The sequence below is a fragment of the Physeter macrocephalus genome, chromosome 11 (assembly GCF_002837175.3).
Source record: "Physeter macrocephalus isolate SW-GA chromosome 11, ASM283717v5, whole genome shotgun sequence".
NCBI lineage: Eukaryota > Metazoa > Chordata > Mammalia > Artiodactyla > Physeteridae > Physeter > Physeter macrocephalus.
The window spans coordinates 86,907,604-86,919,205 of record NC_041224.1 but is presented as its reverse complement, the minus strand read 5'-3'; the positions used below and the strand labels follow the sequence as shown (position 1 = coordinate 86,919,205).

General features: G+C 47.1%; 1 protein-coding gene across 4 annotated transcripts in view; it reads left to right on the top strand.

Annotated features, from left to right (window-relative positions):
* NTRK3 (neurotrophic receptor tyrosine kinase 3) overlaps positions 1 to 11,602 on the top strand; it is a 296,832-nt gene that overhangs the window by 52,019 nt on the left and 233,211 nt on the right. For 3 of the 4 annotated variants that reach the window (XM_055088208.1, XM_055088207.1, XM_028495629.1), the window contains exons 8-10: positions 6,613 to 6,636; positions 8,078 to 8,142; positions 8,956 to 9,058. In XM_055088208.1, coding sequence (XP_054944183.1) covers positions 6,613 to 6,636; positions 8,078 to 8,142; positions 8,956 to 9,058 — 192 coding nt within the window. The remainder of the gene's footprint in view (positions 1 to 6,612; positions 6,637 to 8,077; positions 8,143 to 8,955; positions 9,059 to 11,602) is intronic. The other variant, XM_055088209.1, reaches the window with a different exon arrangement.

The following is an 11,602-nucleotide window of genomic DNA, read 5'->3' as shown; positions in this document are numbered from 1 at the left end:
CCTCCCGGACCGGGGCACGAACCCGTGTCCCCTGCATCGGCAGGCGGACTCCCAACCACTGCGCCACCAGGAAAGCCCCCAAAGGCCTTTTTAATCTTAGTGCAAGGAAACTCAAACTTTAGAGGCTTTGAGAGAAACTCTGGAGAGATGAGGCCGCCTGGGAAGCTACGTTCTTGCCACTGAGGGCCAGGGGATGGTGGAGCCATCACTCAGGAGAGGACTGAGAACGTGCCGATGTTTGAGACCCTGGCCATCCCATATGGTCCTACATTTCCAACATCATTCCCAGTATGCCCAGTAAGAGGCCTCAGGACACTTCCCACTGTGGGCCACACGGGAGCTGGAAGAGTCCTGGCTCTCACTGCAGAAGCAGCAACCTTTTAGATGCAGAGACACTTTGCTTTTCGGGGCCAAAGTCAGGCTAGGCTTTGTTGGCATAAAGGGCTGGAGTGGCCCTTTGCCCTGCTTGTGCCCATCTGGTGATTAGAGAATGGAATCTGTTTTTAAAGAGGAGAGTCGACACTCCCCGATGGGTGAGAAGTGAAGCCCTCGCCAAAGTAATGCTTCTGTTTCCTAAGGGAAGCTTCTGGGGCCTGGCGAGAGCAGGGAGCCCTGGAATGCTCGGGAGGGAGGGGGAGCCACCCTGGCTTTTGCATGCAGAGGGTGTCCTGGCCATGGGGCAGCAGGGGCACGGCTTTTCCTTTGTCCTCCCTCCCCTTGGGAGGGAAGCAGTTCTCTGCATCCTTCCAGCCGTACAGACGCCTCCTCTGTCCCCAAGAGACACCGCGGCCCCTCCTCTTCATCTCTGGATACGCCTGTCACCTTGTCAGTTCTCCTCAGGCCAGTGGTTCTCAAAGAGTGGTCTCCAGACCAGCAGCATCAGCATCACCTGGGCAGGTGTTAGAACTCAAATCCTGGAGCCCCACCCAGACCTACTGAATCAGAAACTGTGGGTGGGGCCTGGCAGTCTGTATTTTAACAAGCCCTCCGCCCCCGAAAATTCAGACGCTCCCTCGTTTGCCATCTCCTGCTATGGCATTTGGTGGACCCAGGAGGCCAGAGGGAGGGTGAAGTTACAGAGGAACTTGAAGGGAAGCAACTCACCTGAAGTGGGTTCCTCAAACCCATCTACACCCTGCCAGGGCCATCCTGTGCGAAGGTTTGCTTGTTTGTAAAGGAATCTGGATGATGGAAAGGCAGTGACAGGGAAAAGATGGGCCAGTCATGTCAAGAGACAAAATATCTAGGCGTCAGGAGAGTAAATTATCCAGGGGAGTGGACAGTAAACCTCGCACCTGCTGAGCCTGGATACAAAAGCTCTCGGTGGACTACTGCTCTTCTCTTGCTGTGGTGTGGGGACATTGTATTTATCATCTGTACCCCTCTCGCTCCCAGGCAGCAAAACAGACATTAAGAGCAAGGGTTCTGAAATCAGACAGATGGAGGTATTATGCTCCAAGAATGGGGCTTAGCACATGGTTCGCGTGAGGTGAAGGATGATCACTGCTCGGTGCCTCTGTTTCTTCATCTGTGAAATGGGAATGATAACCAGAGCTCCTGCCTAAATTGCCCTGAGGATGAATGAAGTGATGTCCACCCAGTGTTTATCTCTGTGTCTGGACAGAGGGAAGGTTCAATAGTTGTTGGCTACGACTAGGATTCTAGGTGGAGAGTTTAGGAGTTGAGTTTAGGAGTTCTAGATCTGGTCGTCACTCTCTAATCAAGCTGGTAAGTTCTAACAGACAGCCTTCAGGTAGTTTACTAGGGTAGTGGTTATGGAGTCACAATGCCAAGATTCAGATTCTCATTCAATTGCTTATCAGCTCTGTGATCTCAGGTAAATTACCCAATCCCCTGCTTCTGCCTCAAAGATTGTAGTGAAGATTAATTCACACATAGTGGATTAATCCACCTAAAATATTTCCCACAGTGCTTGGCACAGAGTAAGCACAGAATTACTGTTTGTTTTTATTATTATATATTAAAAAAAAAACACCCAAGGGCAACTGAAAAGGGATTTGTTTTGGGGGAAAAACAGAGATCTGAAGGTGAGGGTCTCCTTTCCTGACTGTTCATGGGCTGGAGACCCACGGGATAGCTTTGATTGCATTGAATATATTCATGGGAGCCATCTGCAGATGCAGAGGCCTCCATCAGAAGGATTTTTTCAGAGCAGGACATTGAAATGAAAATGTTCTGGAAAAGCTTTTTGTAAACTTCACATGCTATACAAATGTTGGTGTTTCCTTCTGCATTTCCAAAGAAGCACTAGAATGTCCAGCCTGGAGTTCAGCCTTAGTGTAGGAACCAGTCCCTGGAAAGGGAGATTTGTTCTAGGAGCATGGAATTCTCTTTGGTGTTCCAGGGATCTGGGCTTAAGAGTGGGGACCATGAGGGGTCAGGAATCTGAGTGTCAGGGGAGGCTGGGGATCATGTTAGGGTCGAGGTGGTACCTGGAATGTCACCAGTTGGGGATCCTTAGATGATGATGTGATAGAAGGAGGAATGTTGCCAAGGGGTGTGTGTGTGTGTGTGTGTGTGTGTGTGTGTGTGTGTGTGTGTGTGTGTGAGTGAGTGTGTGTTTGCCTGCACACGTGCAACAAATATCTGAGAACACTTGACAAAACGTTTAGGAATAAGTGAGCTGCCATAACTCTTGAATTCTCATTTCTTTTTACCTGACTGGGAAGTCTCTTCATCATGATCTTGTGACAGCAGAAACCAGAATTCCGTCAGGGCCCTGGGTACAAACCATGGGGGACACCATTGCCCCAGTTCCCATAGCCGCATCAAGGCTGGTTTCTTTCCTCAAAAAACTTGTTGAGACTAGAATGTGATCCCAACCTTCCAGTGCCGGGGGAAAGGAGGCGGTCGCAGCATGTGGCCTTCTGTGCTGGGTGGGCAGAGCATGTGGACGCCTGGCGCAGCTCCCTTCTCCCTCCTCACACCTGAAGCCAGGGCATCTCTTCTCGTTATCACGTCTCTGTGCATCTCTCTCTATCTGGACGCAAGCTGCTGCCTCTCTTCTCCATTCTCTGGATCCCACTGGCTTTTCCCACCTGGTTTCTCTTGAGGCGTTTGGGATCTGGAGGAGACACGTGCCTTTTGCTTTCACGCCCAGTTCCTGTTCGGATTCAGATGCTGCCTTGGCACACTGGTCCGGTTGTCCTCCCAGCCTGCTGGTGCGGGCTGAGGTGAGGACCACTCTTGGGTACCATCCTTTTCCAGGGTGAAGTTCTGAGTCCTCCCACAGGTTAGAGAGAACCCAGGAGGTCTGGCTGTTCCAAGGCTTGTGTGCTTCCTGGGTGTGTAAATGTTTCCAGGCTCTTGCAAAGGAGATAAGCAATCATAGGCTGATTGAGAGATTACAGGGTTTACAGATTCGGCCAAAACATTTGGTGACATGAGCGTATTCTCTAATAAATGAGAGCCTTATGAGAAATATGCAAATTGGTGTTAACTAGGAATTCATCTGGCACCTGTCTTTTCTCAGGCTCTGAAGCCAAGGCTAGGGCCCCCTTGCCTCCATCCTCCTCCCAAATCAACCATTTGGTCACCTGAAGTTTAGAAGGGGGTGGGGGGCCTGAAGGGCACACTCAGGAATCTGGAGAAAGCTGTATTGCTCTCCCAGAAAACAACACAAAGTGGATGATGAGCAAGCAAGCTATTAACAGTGAATTTACTGTGAATAAGACTTTCTCTAAGGGACCGCTTCACAAAAAGCATCAATTTTCCCCACGGGTAGTTAGGGAAGAATATTTGCTGGCGCATACTTGATAGAGCTATGACTACACTGACTGTGAAAGCCTAGCCAGGGGCCTGGTAAATGGAAGACCCACGGTGAATGAATGAACGAATAAGTTGTTCTTATTTTTCAGGGTGTGGTAGGCTTGTGCCAGGAGGAGGTGGAGTAAAATGCAGTGGTTCTCAAAGGGACCAGCAGCATCCCCATCATCTGAAAACTTGTTCGAAATGCAAAATTCTCAAGACCTCCCCCAGACCTCCTGAGTCAGAAACTCTGGGGTGAGGACCAATAATCCATATTTCTTTAAAAATTTTTAAAAGATTTTTAACTTTTCATTTGGAAATAGTTTGAGATTTACCAGAAAAGTTACAAAATAGTACCAGAAAAGCTTCCTTATACTGTTCACCCAGCTTCCCCCAGTGTTACTATGTTACATAACTACAGGGCAGTGATCAAAACCAGGAGAGTAAAGTTGATACAACCCTATTACCTAATCTACAGACTTTATCTAAATCTTAGTTGTCCCACTGCTGTCCTTTTCTTCTCTGAGATCCAATCCAGGATGATATTGATACATTGTATTTAGCTGCCATGTTACCTTATTCTCTTTAAATCTGGGGCAGTTCTTCAGGCTTTCTTTGTCTTTCAGGATCTGTGCACTTCTGAAGGATCCTCACTAGTTATTTTGTAGACTGTCCCACAATTTGGGTTTGCCTGACGTTTTCTCACAGTTGAATGCCAGTTAGGCATTTTTGGCAGGAACACTGCAGAAGTGATGCTGTGCCTGTTCAGTGCGTTGTGTCGGGTACACGACGTCTGTACATTTTATTACCAGTGATGTTAACTTTATCACTTGGTCAGGATGGTGTCTGCTAGGTTTCTTCACTGCAGAGTGACTATTTTTTTCTCCTCTGTAATTAATAAGCATAATATTTTGAAGCTTTGTAAATATCTTGTTTCTTATCATTCTTTCACACATTAGTTTTAGCATTCATTGATGATTCTTGCCTGAAACAAATAACAGTGTGCCATTTGTCAATGGTGATTTTTCTATTTCTATCCTTTTCCTCTACATTTATTAATTGGATTTTATTGTAAGGAAAAGCTTTCTTCCTCATTTGTTTTTTTTTTTTTTTTTTTTTTTTGTGGTATGCGGGCCTCCCCCTGCCGCGGCCTCTCCCGTCGCGGAGCACAGGCTCCGGACGCGCAGGCCCAGCGGCCATGGCCCACAGGCCCAGCCGCTCCGCGGCACGCGGGATCCCCCCAGACCAGGGCGCGAACCCGGTTCCCCTGCATCGGCAGGCGGACGCGCAACCACTGCGCCACCAGGGAAGCCCTTCCTCATTTGTTGATTAAATTACTTCTTTATATCAGTATGGACTCATGGTATTTATTTTGTTCTATGAATTATAATCCATGTATTACCTTGCTAGGGCTGCTGTAAGAAAGTGTCAGAGACTGAGTGGCCTCAACAATAGAAATTTATTTTCTCACAGTTCTGGAGGCTGGAAGTCTGAGATCAAGGTGTCAGCAGGGTTGGTTCCTTCTGAGGCCTCTCTGCTTGGCTTACAGATTGTTGTCTTCTCTCTGTGTCCTCACTTAGTCTACCCTCCGGGTATGTCTATGTGTTAGTGTCCTCTTATAAGGACACCAGTCAAATTGGATTAGTTCCCACCCTAATGACTTTATTTAACTTAATTACCTCTTAAAGACCCTATCTCTAAATACAGTCATAGTCTAAGGTACTGGGGGTTAGGACTTCAACATATGAATTTTGGGCAGATATAATTCAGCTCATAACAATCTATGACTGTCATTATATTGTCATATTTTGTTGCTCAAATCATCCCCAGTTTGGCCATTGGAGGCCCCTTCATACTGGCTCCTGTGTCCCTTCTTCACGCCCCCATTAATTCTTAAGCGCCTTCTTACTTTCCAGTACTGCAAGATGTTCCAAGCACATCTTGTACTTTCTCTGCCCCAGCCCTGGAATTAATGTGTTTCTCCAAGGAGCCCTCATTCTTTTTACTGGAGAATGATAGTGATCACCTCCTAGATGGTTCTGTGGCATACTAAAGTTTGAGAATCTCTGATAGAGTGGTTCTGAGCCCAGACTCCAGCTCTATCCCTTCTTAGATGAGTGACATTCAATTAGTTACTTAATTTCTATAAGTCTGTTTCCTTTTCTGTTGAAAGGGGATAATGCTACCCACCTCCTAGGGTGGTTATAAGGATTGATGTATTACATAAAGCATTTTGCACAGCCCCTGGCTCATAACCAATGCCCAACAATGATTGGCTTTCATTATTAGGTGAGCCATTGCTAAAGGCCAAAGACCAAATAACACATTTTCATCTGGGGAGTGGACAGATTCTAGAGGGATTCCCAAGAACGTCTCAATGACCTACTAGAATAAACTCTACATATTGATCTGAGGAATTGTGTCTTGAGATCATAGCTGGCATTTTCCAGGAAGATCCATGGAAGCCCATCCTGGCAGCCTTTCTTCTTGGTGCTAATGTACCACCAACGTTCCCAACATTCTGGGCACCTGGGGGTGGGAGGAATGAGGGTGAGGTGGTGAGTCTGGATGTAGTTCCTCATCTCATAGTATGGTTTCTAGTCTCCAGGTGGACCAGGCCACCTCCCTTGAAACCAGGAGTTTTAGCTCTTATTCCTTCTCCATTTGGAAGACCACCTTCTAAAGAGTGTGGGGGAGGGGTGACAAGCCAAGGATTTTAGTTTTCAGTTGCCAGGGCAACAGGATCATGGTGAGTGGGAGAGACCATAGCTATGAGAAAAGACAGAGTGCGACTGTTCTGGTTTTTTATTACGTTTGTTAATGATCTCTTTGTCTTTTTTGCAGAGAGCACGGATAACTTTGTCTCTTGTAAGTCTCTTTTACCTTTTGCTTTGAAAGTGATTTATTCTGATACTTTTGGTAACTGCTGAGTCCAAATAGCCCTCTTTCGTATTCTACCAGCATCCTCAGACTCATGGCCGCTGAGAGCATCTGAGTGAACTGTGAAAGGAGAGCAGAAATACTTGAGCAGTTCCAAGCCCACTCCTCTTGGACAGTCACTTGCTGCCTCAGTTTCCCCGCAGTTTTCTAGGGTCTGACCTTGTTGTGGGTCTTCCCACCCAGACGGACAGAGGTGGTGTCAGGAAGGATGTGGGGTTCACGTGCCCCAGTGGACCCCTGTTGAGCATCTCAGTTGTTCTTGCAGAGAGAATGTGGAGCCTATAGACATGTTAGTGTTTGTCACCTGCTTTGAGAGCCAGGACCTACCTCGTGTGGAGCTGTGATTGACAAGGTCTCCTGATAGGTTCGCCTTTCCTCAAATGAGATTATTGAGGCTCAGTCTGTAAGTGACTCGGGGCCAGGACTAGACAATCCCCAAAGGATTTGGTGTTTCGCTCATGGTCTGTGGGGAAACATATTTATTCCTTTTCCTTTTGTCCCCTGTGGGAGAGGAACAGGGGCAGCAGCTGAGGTCATTTCTGCTCCCTGTTCGGCCTGAGACAGTAGACAGTCCTGTTTAGAACGCCCCTTGTTGTTTGGCACAGATGTAAATATAACCTGGATTCCTTTGTTTGTCCTCGGTCTTTGAGGACTTGTCATCTCACAGGATGTCCCTCCAGAGAATTTTGAACTGGGGCTCTCTCTGGACAAGGAGGTGATTCTAGAAGGAGGACTAATGGATGCTCGTCTTCCCATCCAGGCCTTGCTGGGAAGAGCAGATGTTTCCTAGTCAGATAAACTTGCTGCCAACTGAAGCTGCCATTGTGTTCTGAAATCTGCCGTAGGGCAATGGATAGTGGGTTGTTTATGGGGCCACAGGCCTCCTGGATCTCACTGAGGGGTGAAGAGGGAACGAGGAAGGGCACGGAGAGCCTGGGACAGGGTAAGGGGTGCAGAGAGGAGCTGAATGTCAGCAACAGCTACCATCATCCACGCAATTGGCCGAATCCAGACCCTGGCTGTGATCCCAAACCATTTTTTTCCCTCTTATTTATCCAATAGATCATGGCCTACATTGCCCAGGTTACATTATTTACTCTGGGATGGGGATTGGGGGACGAGAGCAAAGGTTCTTTATACCTATGGAGTCTGTCTTTGAGTCATCAGTACCCACCAGGCAGCCACACCGGGATCTGATCTCTGGGGACCCCTGCAAAGCCTGGGGAGGCCAGGCAGTCAGAGCCTGGCTTCAAGGGGATGTTCTCCAGCAAGAACTTTCAACAGGGCTTGGGAGTTAGGCAGGGACCGTGGCTGAGGCTCTCGTGGCCAGGAAGCTAACTACTCTTCTCTATTTATGTTTGGTTTTCAGTCTATGAAGTGAGCCCCACCCCTCCTATCACTGTGACCCATAAACCAGAGGAAGACACTTTTGGGGTGAGTCACTTCTTGGTCAAGAGGAAGGTGTTTACTGATGCAGTAGTTTTTCAGGCTTCTGTTTTAGTAGCTAACTTTTCCCAATACTGCCTTATTTGGAACTCTAGCATATGTGGCACAGAGAAGCCGTGATGAATGACCTCCTTTCAGGTGGTTAAAACCTTCCTTGTTTGATGAGAATAATTCATTGTTTGAGGAAGTCTTTGAGGATCTGCTTTAAGCCCTAGGGCTCGGGCGGAGAACAGTTTGAAACTTCCCACTCCATTAGGAGCCAGCTGGGCCTGATTTGAAGGGGCTGCTAACTGTACAGCCTTTAACAAAAGTCAGAGTTGCCCAGGGCATCTTCTTGGGTGGGAGGTGCCCCCACCCCAAGCTCTCAGAGCCTGAGGTTTCTCTGGGGAGAAAAGGAAAAGGGTCTTTTTAGAATCTCCTGGATAAGAATATTATGCAAAGAATGTCAATGTGAAGATGCAGGATTTGCTTGCTAATTAAAACCACGGTGGAACAACAGACAGAAGCATCTCTGGGCTTCCTCCTGCATCTCTTAGGATGGTCCCCAGATGAGAGGGCTCAGAACACTGAATCATGGAACTTTCTCTAATCAATCTGGGTAATTTAGTTTTTGATATTCTTAGAGTCTCATAAATTACATCTTCTCAAGACTTCACTCAGTCTGAGAAGTTCTGAAGTTCACTGAAGTTCTGGGAGGGCTACAGTTGCTACTGTAATAGGATGTTCTCATCTGAGCATGCGTGTAACTTCATACTCGGGTTTTCTCTAACTGCTCGACTGTCTGTTTTTGGCTCCCAATAGGTATCCATAGCCGTTGGACTTGCTGCTTTTGCCTGTGTCCTGTTGGTGGTTCTCTTTATCATGATCAACAAGTATGGTCGACGGTCCAAATTTGGAATGAAGGGTAAGGTGGGATTTTCATTTGAGAGGGTCTCATGGGGGAAACATGGCTCCTTTTGATCAAAAGATGCTGTTTTAATCTCTTTGCTCTCTGAGAGGGCTTCAGGGTGGTGGGCTTAAGTGGCCCTGGTGGAGACTCTCATCTACATGTTTATTATTGGTAATGATGGATTGAAGGCAGTGTTGGTGTGAGGACCAAACTGTGGACCACCTGGTTGTTCTGTAATGACTAACAACATTGCTTCCCTGGGCTGGTACAATGAGGATGATTTGGGAAAGAAGTTGGATTTGAGGGCAAATGAAGAGGACTTACATTTCTTTTTATTTTTGGTGGGTAAAAGGATTCTTTGTTTGAGTAAATTGGTTTTTCTCTTGTTTGCACCCATCCTTGGAGTTGTGATGAGAAGGTTTTAGCAGAACTAAATGTAGGATGGTAGACTGTGGCATTGAAAGGTTGCCCATGCATGGTAGCTCTACACGGAGTTCCAGAATGGATGCCAAGAGCAACGTGATTGCTAAATCTGCTGGCCAGTTTCCACGACACAGAGTACTCAACCCCACTGCAGCTGGGGTGGGATGTGAGACATGGCTCTCCACCAAGGCTTGGGAAAAGGGGTCTGGCACAAAAGGGGTTACCATGGTGAATTAGCATCCATCTGCCTGGTCCCAGGATGGATCTGACCAAATGGTGCAAGGGAGGCTGGATACAAGTGCTTAAACAGAAACTTGAATTTCAAGGTATACTCCCAGCTGGGGTTTCCATTTATGGCTGATGTTAATAGGAGATGGGTGGGGAGGGAGCATGAAGTGTTTGACAAGCCGTCAGGTTCCTGAGCTAGGATTCAGGTTGGAGTCTTCTGGTGAGATTATGGGATCCAGAAAGATGAATTTCGATGACTTCTGCACACGAACTGGTATCTGTAGTTGGGGTCTTGACCTGGGGGCTCAGGAACTGAAGGGGAAGGCATGAATGAGATTCACAGGGATAGTGGTCCCCTGAACTTATATGTAAATGTTTAATTGTTTGTACATGGTGGCAGGGGGCGGGGTTGGGAAGGAACTAATCCATAGCTTCTATTATATTGTCAAAAGAGTCTGTGACCACCCTACAAGTCTAGAACACTGATATATAGCAAGGGATAGCCATAGAGAACTAGAAAGGCAGAAATCATGGGGGAGGACTGTCTGGCTTCCCAGAAGCCTCCTGCCTCTTTCTGCTCTTGGTTAAGCTGAACAAGGCCCAGAAGAGCAAACCAGGTTTTCTTGAAGCATATGAAATATTTTGACCAAGAGAAATATGCGTAAAGGCAAATTATGAAACTTCTCTATATATTAGAAGTTTGGCCTGAAGCCAGATGACTTAAACAAGAGGAGACCACGGTCAGCCACCTTGGCTGGAGAGGTTTTATCTACCAGTACCCCACGGGCCAAACAGGGCTTCACAGGTTTGGAAGATCAGTGACCACCATGCAAGCTCTGAGCCTTCAGTCTTAGCATCATCCTTGGGCTCCTGGCTTTGAGGACCTGACACTAATACTTGTGCAAAATTTTCCTACCATGGGAGGGACTTTCCTAGCTCTTCTTCCCTCTACCTAAGAAAACAGCAGGGCCTTGACCAAAGGGAAGAATGGGGCATTATTGCTCTCCCCCTCGAGAGGCACACCACCAGCTGAGACCATGCGACAAGACTGGCACCACCATACGAGCAGATTTTTCCTCTTAATTGTCATCTGTTTTCTGGAACAGCGTGTCCCCATGTCGGATGGATTAGGCAGCACCCAGGGTGGTGCTTTCCCCTCAGCTGTCCTTGGAGCCTCTCCCAACACCCACTCCCCTCTCCCGGGCTGAGCTGCCTTCATTGGCCCTGGTTGGACCACAAGAACACGTCCATAAGTTTGGAAGTGAAATATTCCTTAATTTAAAGTCAGGCGACCTGAAGAAGTTTGGCTAGAGTGAGAGGCAAGATGAGATGTATCCAAGGCTGACCCTGTTTAGAATTAAGCCTGCATCTTTCTGATCTTTGTTATGCCTGATTGTATTTAGTTCTCATCTTAAGATGAAACAGCAAATGCCCCAGGCTGCATACACCCTTGATCTTTTATTAGCAGCGGGCCTCCCAGTCCAGAAAAAAGAGCAAAGTTGCAGGTACCAGAAGTTCCCCAAATCTGACTTGGGCGAACCTCCGTCTCTTCAGAGCCACCCCTTCCTCAGCTTTGAATTTTCAAATCTGGGTTAAAAATCTGTGATACCACTTAATTGCTCTTTGTTTCCAGCAAAGTTACTTAACTTCTCACAGCCTCTATTCCCGCAACTTCAAAATGATGGAATGATACTACCTCCCTCATTGCATTGCTCTGAGTGTTGAGATCTGTGTGTAATTGACATTTAAAAGGGTCCCTGTGGTTGTAGTTTTCTTCTTTTCTTTGTGTATAAGCCTTTCCAAGCTTCTTTCATTGTCCTTCCAGGAAGGGCTGCCCTCCCAAGACTTAATCATGCCCTCTTTTGTCCCACACAATATTTAGTAAAAATGCTTTTCTTCTACCCTAAT